Source organism: Gigantopelta aegis, chromosome 9, assembly GCF_016097555.1.
Source record: "Gigantopelta aegis isolate Gae_Host chromosome 9, Gae_host_genome, whole genome shotgun sequence".
Lineage (NCBI taxonomy): Eukaryota > Metazoa > Mollusca > Gastropoda > Neomphalida > Peltospiridae > Gigantopelta > Gigantopelta aegis.
This window is the reverse complement of record NC_054707.1, coordinates 18,141,259-18,161,952: the sequence shown is the minus strand read 5'-3', so window position 1 is coordinate 18,161,952 and position 20,694 is coordinate 18,141,259. Positions and strand designations below refer to the sequence as shown.

Sequence of the window (20,694 nt, the reverse complement as noted above, 5' to 3'; positions counted from 1 at the left end):
CCTACCTGTCCAACCGGAGGGGACTATAGGTTCATCTCCATCCTTTTGTCTGTCGGTCTGTCCCTCGTATAGTTTTCCGGATGGCGTTTTTAGAATGCTTTGAGATATTGAGCCAATACTTTGTGTATAGTTTCATCATGTACGGTTACAAATCAAGTTTGACATTCATGGTGATTTAGTCATTTTTGACGGAGGTATGGCCCTTGAACTTTGGAAATATGAAAATTAAGTTTTCTGGACTTTTGTTTTCAGAAGGCCTTGAGATATTGAGTTGAAATTGTGTGTATAGCTTTATCATATACCGTTACAAATCAAGTTTGACTTTCATGGCAATTTACCCAGTTTTGACAGAGTTATGGCCCTTGAACTTAGGAGATACAAAAACATTGTTGGGGCCCATTAGGGGACATGTATTGCTTTAGCAGTACTCTCATATAATGCTCTCACAACTTTGCGATCTTGTAATGCAAAACGATTTTCAAGGACAACACAATGTTGCTTAAGAGAGTTTAAGAGAATAACAGTAAACTATTTGTGCAAGAAAACAAAAGACAAACAGCAGATCTTAAAATTTTATTTTAAATACTGATTTAGAACTCAATAAATGTTTCAATTTTATAGATATATATCACAAATACTCAATTAAAATAGCTTTTTCTAGTGTGAAATGTATAAACCTGCCATTAGAAATGGCTAATTCAATGTAAAATAAATACTGTACATATAATTAAACAAATACACAAAAAGATATATATATATATTACCTTCTTTTTAAGTCAACAAATGTAAACAAAAATCCACACAGTTTTGTATTAAGAGAACTATTAACATTCTAAATTTTTTTTAGATATTCATCTGATAATTTATTATGCTGTATGTTAAAACTTCGATTTATGTAATTTATAACCATGAAATATATTTTAAATGTTAAACAACCAATCCATTAAACAATAGAAACGGACATCACAGATGACAAATAAAATAAAAGGTATAGTTATTCATATGTGGACGGAACAATCATAACCAACTTAAATTGTCTGCTTTCTTAAATCGCCATAGAGACTATGACTGAAAAAAGAACATATATTCAGTGTTCTGTAAGATTCTGTTTGTAATCACTGATGGAATGTGGTTTAAATGTCCATGACTGCCATATATTTTCCATCATATGAGCCAGTTCCTCTGATAATCAACCTCTGTGGCTCTTCTCCTAGAGTACCCACAAATAAGAACACCGCTTCATACTCCTCTGCATGTCTGAAGTGAAAAGCAACATGACAGTCTTTAAAATCAAATAATTAAATTTGTGTTACATTCATTACAATATAATGTCATCACATTGGTTCAGACGTAGCAACAGGAGTTTGTTAATTTCTCGATGAATGTAAAAAATTACGTTGTCAGGGAACCTCATACATGATGACATCATTTTATAATGGTAATTTGTCTTACTGAGCATTATTGTTTGAATCAAAATAAATAATTCAAAATAAAATGTGCACTCTTAATGTTTCAAATTTCATTATAAGTACACTTTAATGCATATCGGCTGCACAGAACCATTTAGCATTAAATCAATACCAATTATGTCGCATATTTGAATAGCTTTATAAAGACAAACATCGGTTAATTGCATATGAAAACCAAAAAAATCAAGAAAATTCCATCAGAAAATGTTCCACAAACCTTTAATATTTTACCAGAAACAATTGTAATTGCACAGAGAGAAAAAACTAAATATTCTATGTTGATTAAAAACTAATATTAAAAGAAGAAAAAAGTAAAAGCAGTTACTAAAACAGGCGATGTACAATGTTGACATCTTGTGCAACAAAGATTCATGTAGTGCTTATAGCAATGTGTTCAAGTGTTTATTGCAGTAATCCTGGGACCATTATTGCATCATTTCAGGATTTCAGATATAATTTGTCCTTTGTTACAAAATCACGTAAAACAATACTGACAACAGAACTCCTTTGACAAAACACAAAACTTCCCTGCAGTAGTGGAATAGTCCATTGTTATTTTTACGTGTGCATGCGTTAGCTTAAAGCCTTTGATAAAACTGAAAGATAGACTTGGCCAAGGCAATTGTGTCCCGGTGAACATAATAGAAATAACAGACAATCATTAAAGGGACATTCCTGAGTTTGCTGCATTGTAAGATGTTTCCGAATAATAAAATATTTTTACGATTAATTGTTTAGAATATCAGTGTCTGTATATTCAATGTGTTTCTGGTTGTCTTAATATTTGTAAGAAGCCCAAACTGGATTTTGTCTTCAAACAATATCTTATGTATGAAAAAATAATATTTTAGGAAATAAAATGAAATGTAACCTAGTACAAATATTAGAACGATCAGAAACATGTTTAATATACAGCCACTAAAATGTTATGCAGAAAAATATATTTGATATGTAATTACAATCGTTAAAAAGTATCTGTTAGTCGATAACATCTTAAAAATTGCAGCAAACTTAAGAATGTTCCTTTAAATAACTTCTAATTCATTATATATTCAATTTAATTAAATAAGTTTATTGTCTCAGTGCATGCATATATAAATAATTAAAGGCATTCCCACTATCCTTCCTCTTAATGTCAAGCAGTTATGTGTAAATTATGAAATGACTGTTGACAGCAAAGTAGATGGATCCAGTAGAAGAATGAAGAGTTAAAAAAAAAATTCCCCATTCAAATTGTAACTCGATACCAAAGTTTATGCATTACCAAGATGTAGGCTATTATATTCAACATGAACTTACTTTGCTGTGAAGTGGACTTTGAGGAGAAGTTTGCTGTTGCTGACATGCGTGATGCGTGCCTCCAAGAGACTGCTGGATGGGGTAACAGTGAACGTTTCTGGTGCACACGTGTCCGACTGGGACTCTGGAAACAAAACAGTTTTTAGTGCTTTGTTTGTGCTCTCTGTTTTTATGTCATCTGTCAGTAAATACAATTTTACAAACATATTCATGCATTAGTATGTACGTCGAATTATTTTAGTTTTGTGCTTTCTGTTTTTATTTCATCTGTCAGTAAATACAATTTTACACATATACCCATGCATTAGTATGTAGTCGAATGTATTTCAGTTTTGTGGTTTATTTGATTTATTTGATTTTACAATAGACATGAAAGGAACTGTGCATTTCTCACAGTATGAAACAAAATCATCCAATTTTCTAGCAGTTTCACATGAAGTTAAAAAACTTGATTTCCCTAACTCAAACTATTTTGTGTTGTATATATATTCTTAATAAATTTGTCACAAAACAAAAATAATAATTTTTTATACAGTAAACAAGACCTTGGATTTGGCTAGTAAAAATTAAACTAAAATTTACTGAACCGCTCAGCATGTTTGAGGTGCCACCTTAATTAATCTCTGCATAAACTCATATCAATAATGTAGCTCAAGAAATTGTGGGTAATGTGAAATTTAATGGTTAAAAAAAAAAGAGCTTTAACTGTGGAAAATATTTTGCACTTTCTAATTATTAAGGTCAGTTCCTTTAAAAGCACAAACCTATGGACGCAGTCCAGAAGCTGTGCGAGGCGGTCTGATTTGAAATGATGAATTCCATTTCTCTCTGCTGACCGACCAGGCAGGTGCCGAAGTTGAGAGAGTGTTTGGACAGCTCAAACTGTGGGATTGCAATCGAAGCTTGCAGTTTTACAATCTGTAAAAAGAAATTTAAAAAAACCCACAACATTTAATAAAAAATATTTAGGATCAAATTTAAATTTGTATTTATAATGCTTTAACTTTAAGAAAGACAAACTTCAGGGGCCTAGCTTCCATTTACGCAGGTACGCAGCTGCGTACCACCTGAGATTACAAATATGTTTTTTTAATTAAAATATATGATGTAAATGCGTGTATGTTCTATGCTAATAGCGTTTTATTCAATCGCCAAAAAGGTCTGCGTACCAAAGTCGGCGTACCACCTGAAAATCCCAAGCTAGGCCTCTGAGCTTCATTAAATTATCCCTTGGTATAATATAAGGACTATGCACAGCAGGATAGTCATTTGTCTGTTGAAAAGAAAAGAATGTTTGTTTAACGATACCTATTTTTTTTTATAAGATGGTCTTTGATGTCTGGCATCATAACCGGAGAAATCTCTAATTTCATTAGCTTTTTCTATATGTTTTATTCTGTTGAAAATTTACTAAACAAGTAGTGTTAAAAGTATTTCTTGCCACACATCAATTGTTGACACATTCAAGTGGCGTAGGTTTGGGTAGAGAAGAGACATCTGACCCCATATCTATAAAACTTTTTCAAATCTGGCCTTAGGTTTTATTAAAACGTGGACTTAAAAGTTTCTAATCTAAGTGTCCATTGCAGCTGGGTCAGCTGAAGACTCAAACAGTAACAATAAATTAAATAATAAGTCAAACTGACCTGAGAAGTTGAATTGTTGAACTCTATCTCCAGCTTGTCATGAATGTACATCTTACTGTCATTGAGGTGTTCCGTATCATCATCATCATCATCATTATCATCAACAACATTGTAGATTGCCAGCAATTCCTTGGTGATTTTCAAAGCAACCTTCACCTGAAGAACAATTATTTTGTGAAAGGTTACTCAGCATATACAGCTTGGAGTAAATAAACCCCAGGGCCCACATATTTTTGAAGCTATCTTAGCACTATGATATTGTAAAACTGCTGTAGGCTATGTGATGGTGACTAAATAGTCTATGATGGTTTTATGATATCGTACCGTTAAGATGGCTTCAAACCTCTGCAGCCTGTTCACTAATTCATTTAAAACTAAAGGTTAACTAACTCTACAAGGAATATCATTGTATTCAATCCTGTCGCATTCATTTAACATTACATGCAAAAACCAGTTTAGTGAGAAACTGCACTCCTCAACATGCCTCATGATTATATACTCTTCACAAAAGTAGGGGTACCTGAAATATTAATGTTAATATCAACTATTAGACCGGACGTACGTTTTGACCACAGACATCTTAGTAAAGAACATTCAGGTCTGTTTATTAACACACCGAACAACATTCCATAGTTTGCATGTGCATCACACAGTTGTCCCGTACACGTGCGTGGGGAGTTATTCTCGATTTTGACAATTTCCAGGAAGGTCAATTAATCACTGCGGAACATTATTTCTGTCAATCTTTTTCATTCTTTTGATCATACAGTTGTTAATGTTTTGTTTTTAGTCATTTTTATTGTTTGAATTTGCGATTTACTGATGATAAAAAAACGTCAACTTTTAAATTTCACTTCTGACCCCAATCGTCCTTCAATATCTTTGGTGGTCATAAAACCTACTGTAATACTGAACTACCGGTTGTAATGTTTGTCCAGTTAATTCACTATTATCATATAACCATTCCCCACAGCTAATATACCGTACAATTTTGGAAATTGTAAATTCTTATTACAGTTCCCCTACTTTTTTTTTAGAGTATATATGGAAGATTCCCAGGATGTGGGGGTGGGACGTAGTGCAGTGGTAAAGCGTTCGCTTGATGCGTGGTCAGTTTGGGATCAATCCCCATCGGTGGACCCATTGGCCTATTTCTCGTTCCAGCTAGTGCTCCACAACTGGTGTAACAACGTCTGTGGGATGGTGCATATAAAATATCCCTTGCTGCTAATCAAAAAGAGTGGCCCACGAAGTGGTGACAGCGGGTTTCCTCTCTCAATACCTGTCTGGTCCTTAACCATATGTCCGAAGCCATATAACCGTAAATACAATGTGTTGAGTGCGTCATTAAATAAAACATTTCTTTCCTTCCCAGGATGTTGTATGGAATAGATGAGCAGTTCTATCAAACTGCATTTTCAACCCATTGTATCGCACTTGTAAATTTCCGATTGTTTTTGAAGAGAATCATTTCATTTGAAATGTACTGTATACTGGTGGATTAAAATTTAGTTTTCGTAACTCCACAATAATTTCGTACCAAAACAACTTCAATATTTCAGTGCTAAAAAGACAAATTCTTACAGAAATTTTGTTTTGTTTAATAACACCACTGGATCACTATTGATAATGAATTATTGGATGTTAATCAATTGGTTATTGGGACACTATATTTTCTCATTAGCAGCAAGGGATCTTTTATATATACACTTCCATATGTATGCACTTCCAGACAGAACAGCACATACCTCAGCCTTTGATATACCAGTCATGGGGTACTGAATGGGACAGGAAACTTACTGATTAAAATTAAGACGGATATTTTTATTATTCAGGGACCATATTTTCGAATCTATTATGGTTTTATGTTTTCGTAGCGCCAAGATAGCTTCGAAAAATCCCTAACCAGTGCCCATATTTTAGAATCAATCTTATCTCTATGAAATCATAAAATCATTGTAAGCTATGATGTCAGTATGGCACATGCTGTAGTGATGTCATAGCCTACAATGTTTTTACGATTGCTTCGAAAATATGGGCCCTGATCTTTACTATTTAAAACATTGATTTTAATAACTACCTATGAGGGTAATAATACCTGTAACAAAATGTGTTCTTATTTAGAGCATTTAAAAACAGAAGAAAAATAAACATACTAGAAGGTTGTGTTGAGGCTTCAGGGTGTGCATGTTGGTTTCCAGGGCCCGTGTTGATTCAGCCACATTGGTCGACGGGTCAAGTTCTACAATCCAAAATGGCTTGTTCACCTTCATCCTGAATGTCACTGGGGTCTCCGTGTTGTTCAATAACAGCATGGAACACGCCCTTAATGACTCCGGCATTAACTGGATAAAACAAAATATATATAGATATAAAAAATTGTACATATTGCAAGTTAGCCTGGAAGATGTTCCATATTAAAAATGTGCATTTCTTTTAACTATTTTGCAAGTACAAGGACATCACAGGGCCGTAGTTAGGATTTGTGTAGGGGGGGGGGGGGGGGGGGGGGCAGATGAATTCTAGAGGCTCTGAAATACCATCTGGAGCCATTTCAGGGAGTACATACTTAAACATCAATATCAATAACTATTTTTATAACAATAATTTGTTGGTGGGGGGGGAAGGGGGAGGCAATTGCCCTCCTTGACACACACACCTACATGTAGCTATAGCATATATTTGTTTTTTAGTAATCGTATAATGTATATGGACATTATGGTTGTCAAGTATTGTCTTATTTTGTATTCGTAAAGTAAATGCAGCTAACCATGGCCAATTTGTTTATTGTATGTTTTGTTTCTAGTATTTATTACCAAACAAACATAAAAAATACCAACCCCCACAATAATATTGTGTTGACAAAAGCATTATGTAATTTAAGAGGTGGCAATGATATTTACATTACAAAATATATTGGAGGAGGGCCAGAAAGGAAATGGCAGATTTTGTATTATGTAATAATAGTAGATTAGCCTCAATATTTTATTAACCTGTAGTGGAATATAAAAGCGAAGGAGAAATAAAGACATGACTATCACGTGACCGGAACAGAAAACACAGTATTTTAACCCATTTCATTGGCTATAGGAATGTTCAGGCCAGTTATTGGAATGGAGGAAATGCAGAGATGCCAACCATTACGAATTTGGCAGAATCACTACGAATTTAAAGCATAGATTACGCTATTACGATTGTCTTGTTCGAAATTCCGATTTTTAGAAAGAACATCGTAATTTTGCGTATTTGGTGTCAGATCGTATTTTGAAAGGCACAAACGTTGTTAACACCGGAGAAATGGAACTTTTTCCCCTCTTCACCATCAACAATAGTAGAATGGTTTCCTGCCTTGTTCTTTAAACTTATGGATTCCAAATAGCGAGCATAGCAAGCGTGGCAATAGGCCTATAGAATAAACCAGTCTAGCAATTGGTCTTCCGATCAGCCCTGATGTTTGCCTATTGAGTATGGCCTTGAACCTGACTTTACCAAAATGTCGAAAAACATGCTGCTGAGCTATCACTGATAACATTCCTATTTTGGGCGGTGGGATTTCTATTTTTGAAGGCCTGGATTCCTAGCTATGACACTCCAACTAGGGTTGGCATCTTTGGAAATGTCATTAGTCTTCATTAACTTGAAGTATAAACCTACAGAGTTATTTCTGTCCAGTAGGTCACTCATGGCTGACTGATACACCATTCCATCTTCATCCCCATGCTCTATGGTTAACCTGGTCATACAGAAAGAAAGTAAAAAATATTCATTGCAAGCTAAATACAACTGGGATTGTTACATTGGTTTAAGCAACTGTGATTTGTTTATTTTTTAAAACTAACTTTGCCACAATAAACATGAAACATCATGTTCAGTTCACATGAACTGAATAAATATTGTTTTTAAAAAAGTCACAGTGGCAAGGTTTAAAATCCTACTTCGAGCTTAAAATGGAAGAGTTTTAGAGGTGCCCTCCACAAAATGTTATATAACAATTGTTTGTAATTTTCTGTTAATATAGCAATGTATAATGGTCACAAATTGTATAAAATTATGTTACTTATACTAAATTTGTGACTGTTATACATCAATAATTAAATTTCTGTTACATTCATTACAACGTAATGTCATCTGATTGGTCCAGACGTAGCAACAGGAGTTTGTTCATTTTTCGATGAACGTAAAAATTACGTCGTCAGGGAACGTCATATGTGATGACATCATTTTATATGGGCAAGTTGTCTTAATGAGCATTATTGTTTATGGATAAAAAATAATTCAAAATAAAGTATGACGTTTTAGTGTTATTATTAGCATGTATCATTCAAATTTAATTATAAGTATTGTCTGTTATTTCATTTACGTTCATCTGGGTATGAAAAAAAAAAATCATCCGCAAACTTATGTGAGAACGGCTTCGCCGATTCACACAGTTTGCAGATGATTTTTTTTGTTCATACCCCGATGAACGTAAAGAAACAACAGACAATCCTTAAATAAATTCACAAACAAATATGATTTTTTTTTTATAATTACAAATAACACAACTTATTTAGTTACAAATAAATACAAAAAAACACAGTTTCTAACGTCCTTTCCATTACCTGTTTTACATAATGACATCCCATTTGACATGACATTACTTTTTAAAGTTTATTGAAGGATAACATTCAGTTTTTTATTAAACGTCGTCCAATCAGAATAGAGTAAATCGTATATCGGCAGGAATTTTGTAATTATTCTATTTTTTATACTTTAACACGTGTAGACATTTTAGAATAAAAGGCTTGATAGCTGAAACATCTGTAGCATATGTATTTAATTTATTTATTTATTTCTGTTAAAATAGACAATGCCGGAGGCAATATAATTATCACATTACTGATTTAGATGCAGTATTTAGTATTTGTAATGTTATTGTTACAGAATATTTATAGCATGCACAGATAAATTCACATTTAATTTGTACTATACAGCTCTTTGATCTTACGAACAGTACTTACAGTGCAGGTTTGAGATGTGAAGTCATTTCCAGTCTCAACGTCTGGACTTCAAAAGCTTCTGTCCGTGACACTTTCCTGGGAACTCCTGCTGCCTGATAATTATATGGGACGATAAAATAATCATAGTACAGTCACTTATAACATGTATTTATTAAAAGAAAAAAACCTCTTTGCTGTTCAAGTTATTTAATATTAAGTTTATAATGACTGTTCAAGATACTTAATATTTACTTAAATTACATTTATCATGACTAATCTACCTACTTGCCTATCTTATGTCTATAGTTAGTAGGCACACACAGTGGCGTAGGCAGGATTTTGTATTGGGGGTGCTACCTGTGTAGTGGGATATGACAAAGGAACCTTTTTAATGTTATTAATAAGTGAAACGGTAAAAAGTTCCTGGGATTGGGGGGGGGGGGGAGGGGGCATCGCCCCCCTGGCTCCCCACCTGGCTATGCCACTGGGCACACATGCTTATGAACACATGGTAATATAGGTGTGATGTGAATTAGGGTAGAGGAGAGGAAGGAAAAAATACATATTTAATTACATATTTAATAGGAAGGAAATGTTTTATTTAATGACACACTCGACACATTTTATGTATGGTTATATGGCGTCGGACATAACCACACAGATGTTGAGAGAGGAAATCCGCTGTCTCCAATTCATGGGCTACTCTTTTCAATTAGCAGCAAGGGATCTTTTATATCCACCATCCCACAGACAAGATAGTACATACCACAGCCTTTGTTACACCAGTTGTGGAGCACTGTGGCTGGAACAAGAAATAGCCCAATGGGCCCACCGACCGGAATCGATCCTAGATCAATTGCACATCAAGCGAGCACTGTACCACAGAGCTACGTCTCGCCTCTACATATTTAATAGGTTAATCCCCCTATAAGGCATAACCTTGATTTGGGTTTTTTAATCTCTGGTCATTAAAAAAAGGTATAAGCAGTGGCAGTGATAAACGAAAGAGTATTTGTAACAATAACATAAATCAAACCAATAACTTAAAGGGACATTCCTAAGTTTGCTGCATTTTTTAAGATGTTATCAACTAATTAAGAGAGACTTTTTAACGATTGTAATTACATATCAAATATATTTTTTTGCATAAAATATTATAAGCTGTATATTAAACGTGTTTCTGATCGTTCTAATATTTGTTGTAGGTTAAATTTCGTAAAAAAAAACTTCGTACGTATGAAATTATTTTAAGACAAAATCCAGTTTGGGCTTCTTACAAATATTAAGACGACCAAAAACACATTGAATATACAGACACTAATATTCTAAACAAGAAAATATATTTAATATGTAAGTTTAATCGTAGAAGTATTTTATTAGTCGGAAACATCTTATAATGAAGCAAGCTCAGGAATGTCCCTTTGAAGATAAATGTAAGAATGAAAATTATACCTTTCCATCAACACTCATGTATCCCAAAGCAAATCCATTACAATCTATTTCATGGTCCACCTCTATGGCAGGGAACGGCATTAACTGTACCATTACTATAGCATAGCTGTGAGCCGCAATAGACTGCAAACAAGAAAATAACAGGATCAACATTCTGCGGTCCCACCTTGCCAGGATTAAACTTTTCCCCTCTCCAGTCTGTCCCTGTGAACAAGCCGCAGAAACTGTTGAACACATCCTACAATACTGCCAACAACACATTCAACTCAGAGATGCTCACTGGCCAATGCCGAAAAACACAGAAGAAAAACTTTATAGAGACCTGGAATCCCTCCGTGTCACTGTGAGATTCATCCTGGCAGCAAACATCTCCCTGTGATATCATTACAAGAAGGAATGATAAGAAGAAGAATATTCTACATAACCATAACATAAACACAGCATAAAAAAGTCATGCATCAAGGTATAAGCTAAAAAAAAAATACTGGTAACTGTTAACAGTTTGGAAAATTTTGTTTCAAAATGTATGGCAGGGCTTCTAGAATATTTTTAATAAAATCCACTAGCCATGGGATCAGTAATTCTAGAAATTTACTAGCCACGATTAAAAATTCACTAGCCCTACTTTCCTTTAAGTTAATACAATTTTACTAAATAATAGTAAAAATCAATGTCACCTAAAGAGAGATATAGTTTAAAAACACTAACGTGGTGTGGGGGTTGGGGGCAGGACATTTATATTCACTGCAACATTTGACAAAAAAATTTCATTAGCCGTCGGGCATGGCAATAGTAGTTATTTACTAGCCCAACGTTGAATATCACTAGCAATGGGAGTGGGGATACCATAATCTAGAAGCCCTGTGTATGGCAAGATAAAAAAAAAAATCCCCCACATTTGGTTATACACAAAGAGAATGGCAAGATAACACCCATACATTTGGTTATACACAAAGAGAATGGCAAGATAACACCCACACATTTGGTTATACACAAACAGAATGGCAAGATAACACCCACACATTTGGTTATACACAAACAGAATGGCAAAATAACCCCCCACACACACATTTGGTTATACACAAACAAAATGGCAAGATACCCCCCCCCCACACACACACACACACATCTGGTTATACACAAACAAAATGGCAAGATACCCCCCACATACACATTTGGCTATACACTAAGAAAATTCTAACCAATGAATGTGCTATGGAAACTGACTTACCCACACACACACATTTGGTTATACACTAACAAAATTCTAACCAATGAATGTGCTATGGAAACTGACTTACCAGCTGTGGTGGATCAATGCTGTAAGTAATGAATGTGCTATGGAAACTGACTTACCCACACACACACATTTGGTTATACACTAACAAAATTCTTACCAATGAATGTGCTATGGAAACTGACTTACCAGCTGTGGTGGATCAATGCTGTAAGTAATGAATGTGCTATGGAAACTGACTTACCAGCTGTGGTGGATCAGTGCTGTAAGTAATGAATGTGCCATGGAAACTGACTTACCAGCTGTGGTGGATCAGTGCTGTAAGTAATGAATGTGCTATGGAAACTGACTTACCAGCTGTGGTGGATCAGTGCTGTAAGTAATGAATGTGCTATGGAAACTGACTTACCAGATCTGTGGTGGATCAGTGCTGTAAGTAATGAATGTGCCATGGAAACTGACTTACCAGCTGTGGTGGATCAGTGCTGTAAGTAATGAATGTGCCATGGAAACTGACTTACCAGCTGTGGTGGATCAGTGCTGTAAGTAATGAATGTGCCATGGAAACTGACTTACCAGCTGTGGTGGATCAGTGCTGTAAGTAATGAATGTGCCATGGAAACTGACTTACCAGCTGTGGTGGATCAGTGCTGTAAGTAATGAATGTGCCATGGAAACTGACTTACCATCTGCGGTGGATCAATGCTGTAAGGATTCAGAGACTTCTTCCCTTCATGTTGACGCACATACAGTGAAATCAGTTTCGAGCGTTTCTCCGATTCCTCCATCTCATCACAGCTGGGTGTAGCTTCCAACATGGACAGGTCAAGGTCACTTACATTGGGAGTCGTGTCACTGGAATTTGGTATATAATCGGATGGAACTCTGGAAATGGGTTCAGGTTCTGTCAAGAAAAAAAGAATATTTTCTTTTAAAATAAGTTTTTTTTAACAAAACCTAGCTAACTAGCTGCGTAATAAATATATTGCATTATTTTTTTTTTAAATATATAAACATTAATGTAGGCCTACTACCATTAATATGCACTATTAGAATGAGAGTTCAGTGACATTTGGAAATATGACAGGCATCAAAATAAGTAAAAGAATGGTCATTCACAATGGCGTAGCCAGCATGAGGCAGCCGAGGTGCTTGCCTCATCTGGAATTTCCCCAGATTTACTTTATTTTCCCCATGACACTGATATTTATTTTACAGGTCTGGGTTGGCCTCCGCGTTTTTTCCTCTCTGGCTACGCCCTAGATTTATGTTATAAGTGATTATGCAATACTGAAAAAGTTGAAAATGCAACTTGATGCTCCATAAAAGTGTATTATACAAAACACACAATGTAGAGATGGAAGGCAGTAGGATATATGGACAAGGAGAATTTCACAGAGTTAAATGTCTCACCTACCCTAAACTGATTCGATGAATAAAGAAATAATGTGTGATGTAACCTTCAGAATTAACCTAATTCTTTTAAAAAATAATGTTGATAGTTGTTTTTTTAGTAATTTAAATTAATTTTAATTACTTGTTATAACATGCATTGAGATGAACATTCATATAAATTATTCAACTTTAAACCAAGTTTCATTAATCTAGAACTTAAACTTTATGAGAAATGGACCTAAATGTAAAAAACGTAAAAGTGGAGCTAAATGCAAATTTAAAATGTATGCCATTGCCATTGGAAAAGTAGTACCTGTAACTCGCCTTTTGACTTTGTCAAGGTGAGACAAAAAAAAAAAAAAAAAAAAAAATGTCTTACCTTCCACTGGCGTTGCTATGACCACATTGCCATGACTGTCTCTGAGTGGAAATGGTCGACTGTAGCAGATGTTTAGATCTATCAGCTTGGTGTCATTTTGTTCAACGTTAAACAGCACCCAGTCAATACGAATTTCTGCATGATACATATAATATATATATATATATATTTTTTAAAGTTAATACATGTTTAAATATCAATGAGGCAACATGACTATGCATAATACACAAAATAAATATTTAAACAAAAAAAATTAATACATAGTTACGTATTACCAAGGCATGATGACTCTACATAATATTTTTAAAAATTAAAACAAAGTTAAATATCACCCAATCAGCAAGATTTTCTGCATGATAGACATGGTATGAAACAAATGAATTAGTTATATATCACGACTCTCTGCATGATACATGTAATAATTAAAATTTAAAAAATTAAGACGTAGTTAAATATCAGGCAACATCTCTTCTAACATAAACATTTAATACTTTGTGACACCTTCTCTTAGCAAAAAACGTATGGGTGAAAAACATCTCTTCGAACATAAATACTTTTTTTTTTCTTTTTCTTTTTTCTGACCTAGCATCAAATTGCATCATTTATTTATGCAGATCCACAAACACAACTGAACTACAGTGTTTACAAACTTGCATGTCTTTGCCATAAACAAATACCAACACCATTGATAACAATCTTGAAAAGTTATTGTAATCAAACTTGAAAATCTCAAACTGGATTACAATAGTTGGATGTGAAATTTCACAAGCTGCTATAGAAGTTCCACGACGCTTTATTACAGATCAACACGATTTCAATGGATAGAACATTGACTTTAATTTCTTACATACATGATGTTCAAGATCAATACAACCATATGATTTTGCATTCCCCCTTCACCCCCTCACCTACCCCCCCCCACACACACACACACACTTAAATACTTTGTGACACCTTCTATTAACCAAAAAAACTTGCGCGTGAAAAACATCTCTTCAAACATAAAAAAGTCAGTTTTAACTTTAGAAATGCCCAATCTAAAAAGCATTCAAAAAATTTGTATATAGATTTTAAAATTATTATTATGTTTTCGAAAATGACGCAAACAAACTATAAAATCCCCTTTTCCTTTGGATTAAAGTCAAAATTGTCCCAATTAATTTTGTGCCCCGATTTGGGCCCCTGGCCTCCAGAAGCTGAACCTGGGGGGGGGGAGGGAGGGAGGGAGGAACATGCTCGAAACCTTAGTGGTACATGAGCATGTAATTTTTTTTTCGGATTGGATCGGATCAAACATAAATACTTTGTGACAGCTTCTGATAACAAGATAGTCTCTTCTAACACAACCATAAGCAGTTACAGAGTGTATACTACCAAATCAACTCCCATAAACGACAATAGTAACAATATATGTGGCTAAAACTCCTACCTGCAGCGTATCAATCGACATAAACACCACAGATATAAATACTACCACCCCTCACCCTTAAAGTGAATCAGAAAAAAATGGGGGTCAAGCTGCTCATTTCTGAGATAATGAGTAGCGTCTATGACTACCCTAGTTCCACACAAAATTTGAGTACTTTTTTTTACAGGTACCCCATACGTTTCAAGCACAAGGCTGCTTGACACAGTGGTACTAGATGAAATAAAATTGCATACATTTCTTACCCAGATGAAACTATATCTTTTTACAACCAACACACTCACATTTATCACCAATGACAGGACTTGTGGTGTTCACTTCTCTATCAAAAGTTGTGTGCACCTCGAACTTTGACCCAACCGGAAGTTATTTGGTTTAGTACTACCTATAAGCATCTTACACGCATTTATCAATATTGGACACACAGCTGTAGAGGTGTTCATTAACACTGCTTTCTTACCGAATGGACTGTTGTTGTTCACTCGGACCTTCCGTCTCACTGGTGCTACACCGGCCACATGTGTACCAAACCTACAACAAACAAAACACCACTCACAACTAGATATGGGTGTCATGTGGAGGAAGTGATGGGATCAATGTGCAGGAAATTAATTAAACATTAGGATGTAGACTGGTTAGCAACATTTCTAGGGCGCATTTGGGTTACGCTCCCCTGGGGGAAAAAAACAATTAGCTTTGTGTGTGCATGCATGCATGCGTGTGTGTTGATCCTCCAAACCCATCCTCTGCACATGCACCTGATGATATGAAATATTTCTCCCAATATTTTAAAGGTTTTTGTAACTTTGATATTCATAAATCTGGCATCATCTGTCTGGTGTTAACCAATGCAGCTGTGTCAGATGTATTATTAGGCCAAACAAAATAAATTTCTAGTTTCTGGTCAGCGCGTGCTCGTAGATTTTGACCCTCGCACATGAACATGTGGGTTTTTTTTATTATTCCCCACTTTTTTTCCATGGTGTGATGACAATTTTTGCCAGGCTTTTCTTGCTATAGTATGATGTAAAACTGCATTTGAAGCCATAATTTCATCAACCATGATCTAGAACATGCATTCTGATTTCAGTTTAAATATGCCCCTTATTTCGGTATTAAATATACCCGCCTTTTCTGTGAAATCCATGCTTGGAACAAAAATAATTTTAAAATCTGTCACAGCATCAATTCTGGAACATAGATCTGACCAGAGACAGACTTAGTTTTTTTTGCCTTTAATAAATCAGACAACCAGTAATACTTTGGACGAGAAATTTTATAGGTGTATGGGATCCTATTGGGGGGGGGGGGGGGGGGGGGGGGGGGGGGGGGGGGGGGGGGAAGGGTGGAGGAAGGGCTGATTTTTGCCCAAATTAAACAAAAATGGCTGAATCTGGATAACATTTATTCAAATTTGCATAAATGTACGAAACAGCTACCGTATATGGGATTCTGACTCTATGGTCCATATTTCTGTGCAGATGCCCTATCATTGAGGTTACCTTAGTACCCGTCTTAAGACAGATGTTAAAATCACTGACCTGACAACTGGCTGAAGTTCAGGCTTTGCTGCAAACATCTGAAACTGTAGAGGACAACCAACAGCTGTCATTGACACAGGAATTATCATCGGCTCCAAGTGTCCAACCTGAAAAACACACCAGCAGACATTAATTAACAGTAAAGTAGAAGTAAGGAGTATTTAACAACCAGCACATTTGAAACTAATGCTATTTGTAGACCTGTCCACCCTCCCGGATTCTGTACTCCTGGTATTTGATCAAGTCTCCTGGCGATATGCCCAGGAAAACATTTCTCCCTGGAAATCCTTCTTTTCTAAGCATTAAAAAAATATCCAAGCTACCGTGGCTGTGTATTGACATTCAGCCTGAACAGGATCAAACCAATATCCTACGTCATTAACTAGCTATCTTTATTCTGCAGTTCATAACAATTAAGGGGTAAAGCTATTATTTCTGTTACTTGAGCTATGTTGTATGATGACGTAGAGGTCAAATGCGCAATTTTGTAATGTAGCACGTGACGTCACGTGCGTGACGTCAAAAGTCATATTCTGCTAGTATACATTTATGACCTTTCTTTATTCGGGCCCATTGGGCTATTTTTCATTCCAGCCAGTGCACCACGACTGGTATATCAAAGGCCGTGGTATGTGCTATCCTGTCTGTGGGATGGTGCATATAAAAGATCCCTTGCTACTAAAACAAAAATGTAGTGGGTTTCCTCTCTAAGACTATATGTAAAAATTACCAAATGTTTGACATCCAATAGCCGATGATTAATAAATCAATGTGCTCTAGTGGTGTTGTTAAACAAAACAAATGTTTGCTTTATTCGGTCATTGTAATCGGCCGATAGCAACAGTGGTCGCAGGATAAAATAAAACTCATGTTATCCAACAGCCTGGAATAATATTAATGGACATTACCTTGAGAATGATGTTGTCTGTGTATTGTCCCCAAGTATCGCAGTACGCTGTGACTTCAATGACTTCCTCTGCAAAGGGCTGGAGTAGCCCTGATGATGGAGTAGGCAGGAAGGCTGCTCCGTTGCCTTGCATTAACATGGCCTTGTAGAACTCTTCAGAGAAAGACAAACAAAACCATTTTTATTGGATGCTGCAACACTTTCGAGTTCTCTATTATTCATATTACCGTGGGAACCCATTTATCCGGATTCCAGTTGTTTAGAAACTCCATTTTATGGACAGTCATATAATAAAAGGAAACAGCCACTTTATAGAGGATACTCCCTAGTGTCTTGTGATATCATAATTTATCAGCACGAGTTGATAAAAGTATAAAATCTGCTTAACTAGCAGAACAAAAGTGGCATGGCGTCACTAATGATAGGTTTAGCACTGAAACATACACATTGATGTAACAAAATAATGTCTAGTGATTACAATTTGACCAATCAAGATTATAAGAAGTGATATCTCCCAGGAGAATATCGCAGGAAATATCGCAAATTATAGTGCCAGTAATATCTCCTACAAAAACCTTTAATGGATGATAAATTCATTTATCCAGATATTCAGCTTCTGGATCTGGACAGTCATAATCGAACACAATGAGTTGAAAATAAAGGCAATTTTCTTCATTTAAGCAGACGCTGATAAAATAACAAATCTTTTAACATAAAAAGAGAAGTAACTCACTGTGGCCTATCAAGACTAGCGAAGCAGTCTACAAAATGGCCACAATTAAAAGGATTCACACCTTTGTGCGATCAGACAACACAGTATTACTGAATATTTTGTTTATCTTCTGAAATGGAAAATCAAACATTCAGTTCTGGAGCATCAGAATTACTACTGTAACAGTAACTGTAACAGTTTACATAAATGAAGATATACCTGCTTGAGCCTTGCAAGCGGTCTTGCTGAATGGATCTGCTAGGTTTGGAGTACGGCCCAGAATCTTCCTTCGACTACAAATTAATTTAAAGGCAAGAATCCCTTTTATACATGTTTTAGAAACAAAAATCCATTATATATTGTTGCAATATTTTATTTCATCATCAAACTATAACATGTTCTCAAAATCTGATTGCTACATTATAGACATTTTAAAAAATTTTTTAAGAAAACAAAATTCCATCAAAGATTGTTATAATCTTTCCCTTCAGTATCTAATTGTAATGTATTTTAAATATCTGATTACTATATTATAGATATATTTATTTATCAGCTAACAGAACATTGTGATTTTATCTTGTTTTTCATTAGTGTTGTTAAATATTATGTGATTACACATTTTATCTGTAAATTACAAGCCCAATTGATAAAACATTTTAAAAATAATATATGCACAGTACATTTCATTTTAAAGTACATCTGAGTTTAATTCATAATTTAGCTATTTCTATAGCCTATCACAACATTAAAACATTTACCATTATAACAACAGTGCACACATAACTGAACTGAGTTTACTAATTATTTATGACCCTGAAACTGCAATAAATAAAACCTAATTTGCCATCTTTCCGTTGTAATCATAAAACCTAATTGCAGATAGACTTATTGCAATCCTGTTACTAATCTTTAATTTTTAATTTCACTACATATGCACCATGAAATTGTTAAAATAAATTATTGACAGATTTTCATATGTATAGATATCTTAATTTTATTTATTACTAAACCTATTATAAAATAACAATAAGATAAATAAATAAATTTAAGACTTAGTGTGTGTGGATTCTAAAGTAGCTTCTTCTTCTAACCTTTGAGGTGTTTCTTCTCCTTTTTTCTCTGGAGGAGAAGGTGGTTTGGCTATGAAATATTCCACTGCGATATGAAATGGAGTCGTAATAGCCGACTCATTCTTAACGTGCAAGAAGCGTTTTGGTGCTGAACCCAGTGGAACATTATTGCCAAAATCAATTTGCAAACCTTCGCTGAAACAGAAAACAAGAAAACAAAGTTTATTAAATTGTAATAAGAAATATGAGCATGTTAAAAATATAATTGTCCATTTTAACACTCAGAAGTGGGATGTTATTCCACTGTTTTGTGCCCTTAAAATATAAATCAGTAGCAGATCCCGAAAATCCATTTAGGGGGCTCCAATGCTAGGTGGAATGCTAATGGAACTTTGGGGGAGGTTTGGAGGGGATCATAAATACAAGAAAATTAACATAATAAAATTATAAATGTTGCAAAATTTAGAGGGGGATGGGCCTCTGCCCCCCCCCCCCCCTAGATCCGCCTCTGTAAATTACACACACAAATATAAGGATATACAAAAACAGTAATATGAATGAATAGCTATTAAAGTGTCAGCATGTTTGTGAAGGGACTGTAAACTTGATAAACGTGTCATAACCTATAGGTTACCAGGGTCCTACTTCACTAACTCTGTCCACTTTGCAATCTCTCAGTGCAATGCAAAAAACACTTACAAAGATAATGCTATGTTGCTCAAGAGAACTTCGGAGAGCATTGTCAATTAAAAGAAAGAAATATTTTATTTAACAATGCATTCAACACATTTTATATAAGGTTGTCAGACATATGGTTAAGGACCACATTGATATTGAGAGGGGAAACCCGCTGTCGCCACTTCATAGGCTACTCTTTTCGATTAGCAGCAAGGGATCTTTTATATGCACCATCCCACAAACAGGGTAGTACATACCATGACCTTTGATATACCAGTTGTGGTGCACTGGCTGGAATGAGAAATAGCCTAATGGGCCCACCGATAGGGATCGATCCCAGACTGACCGTGTATCGAGCGAGTGCTTTACCACTGGGCTACGTCCCACTCCACATTGCCAATTAGGCCTGCACCTTGTTCATGGGTTACTAGGCATTATGCTTGTTTTGATACCTGTAACATATTCTAGTATGCACACCAATGATAAAAGTTGCATTCAAAACAT

General features: G+C 35.1%; 1 protein-coding gene across 1 annotated transcript in view; it reads right to left on the bottom strand.

Moving 5' to 3' along the window:
- Positions 1–558: 558 nt before the first annotated feature.
- The window catches only part of LOC121381822 (deleted in lung and esophageal cancer protein 1-like), a 55,403-nt gene continuing 35,267 nt past the window's right edge, over positions 559–20,694 (bottom strand). The window contains exons 23-37 of the mRNA XM_041511183.1: positions 19,534–19,707; positions 18,662–18,735; positions 17,732–17,883; positions 16,824–16,930; positions 15,743–15,813; positions 13,857–13,991; positions 12,769–12,986; positions 10,846–10,968; positions 9,415–9,506; positions 8,069–8,147; positions 6,571–6,759; positions 4,415–4,570; positions 3,533–3,686; positions 2,769–2,892; positions 559–1,257 (exon numbers count right to left, since the gene is read on the bottom strand). Of these exons, the coding sequence (XP_041367117.1) occupies positions 1,134–1,257; positions 2,769–2,892; positions 3,533–3,686; positions 4,415–4,570; positions 6,571–6,759; positions 8,069–8,147; positions 9,415–9,506; positions 10,846–10,968; positions 12,769–12,986; positions 13,857–13,991; positions 15,743–15,813; positions 16,824–16,930; positions 17,732–17,883; positions 18,662–18,735; positions 19,534–19,707 (1,972 nt within the window). The 3' untranslated portion in view covers positions 559–1,133. The remainder of the gene's footprint in view (positions 1,258–2,768; positions 2,893–3,532; positions 3,687–4,414; positions 4,571–6,570; positions 6,760–8,068; positions 8,148–9,414; positions 9,507–10,845; positions 10,969–12,768; positions 12,987–13,856; positions 13,992–15,742; positions 15,814–16,823; positions 16,931–17,731; positions 17,884–18,661; positions 18,736–19,533; positions 19,708–20,694) is intronic.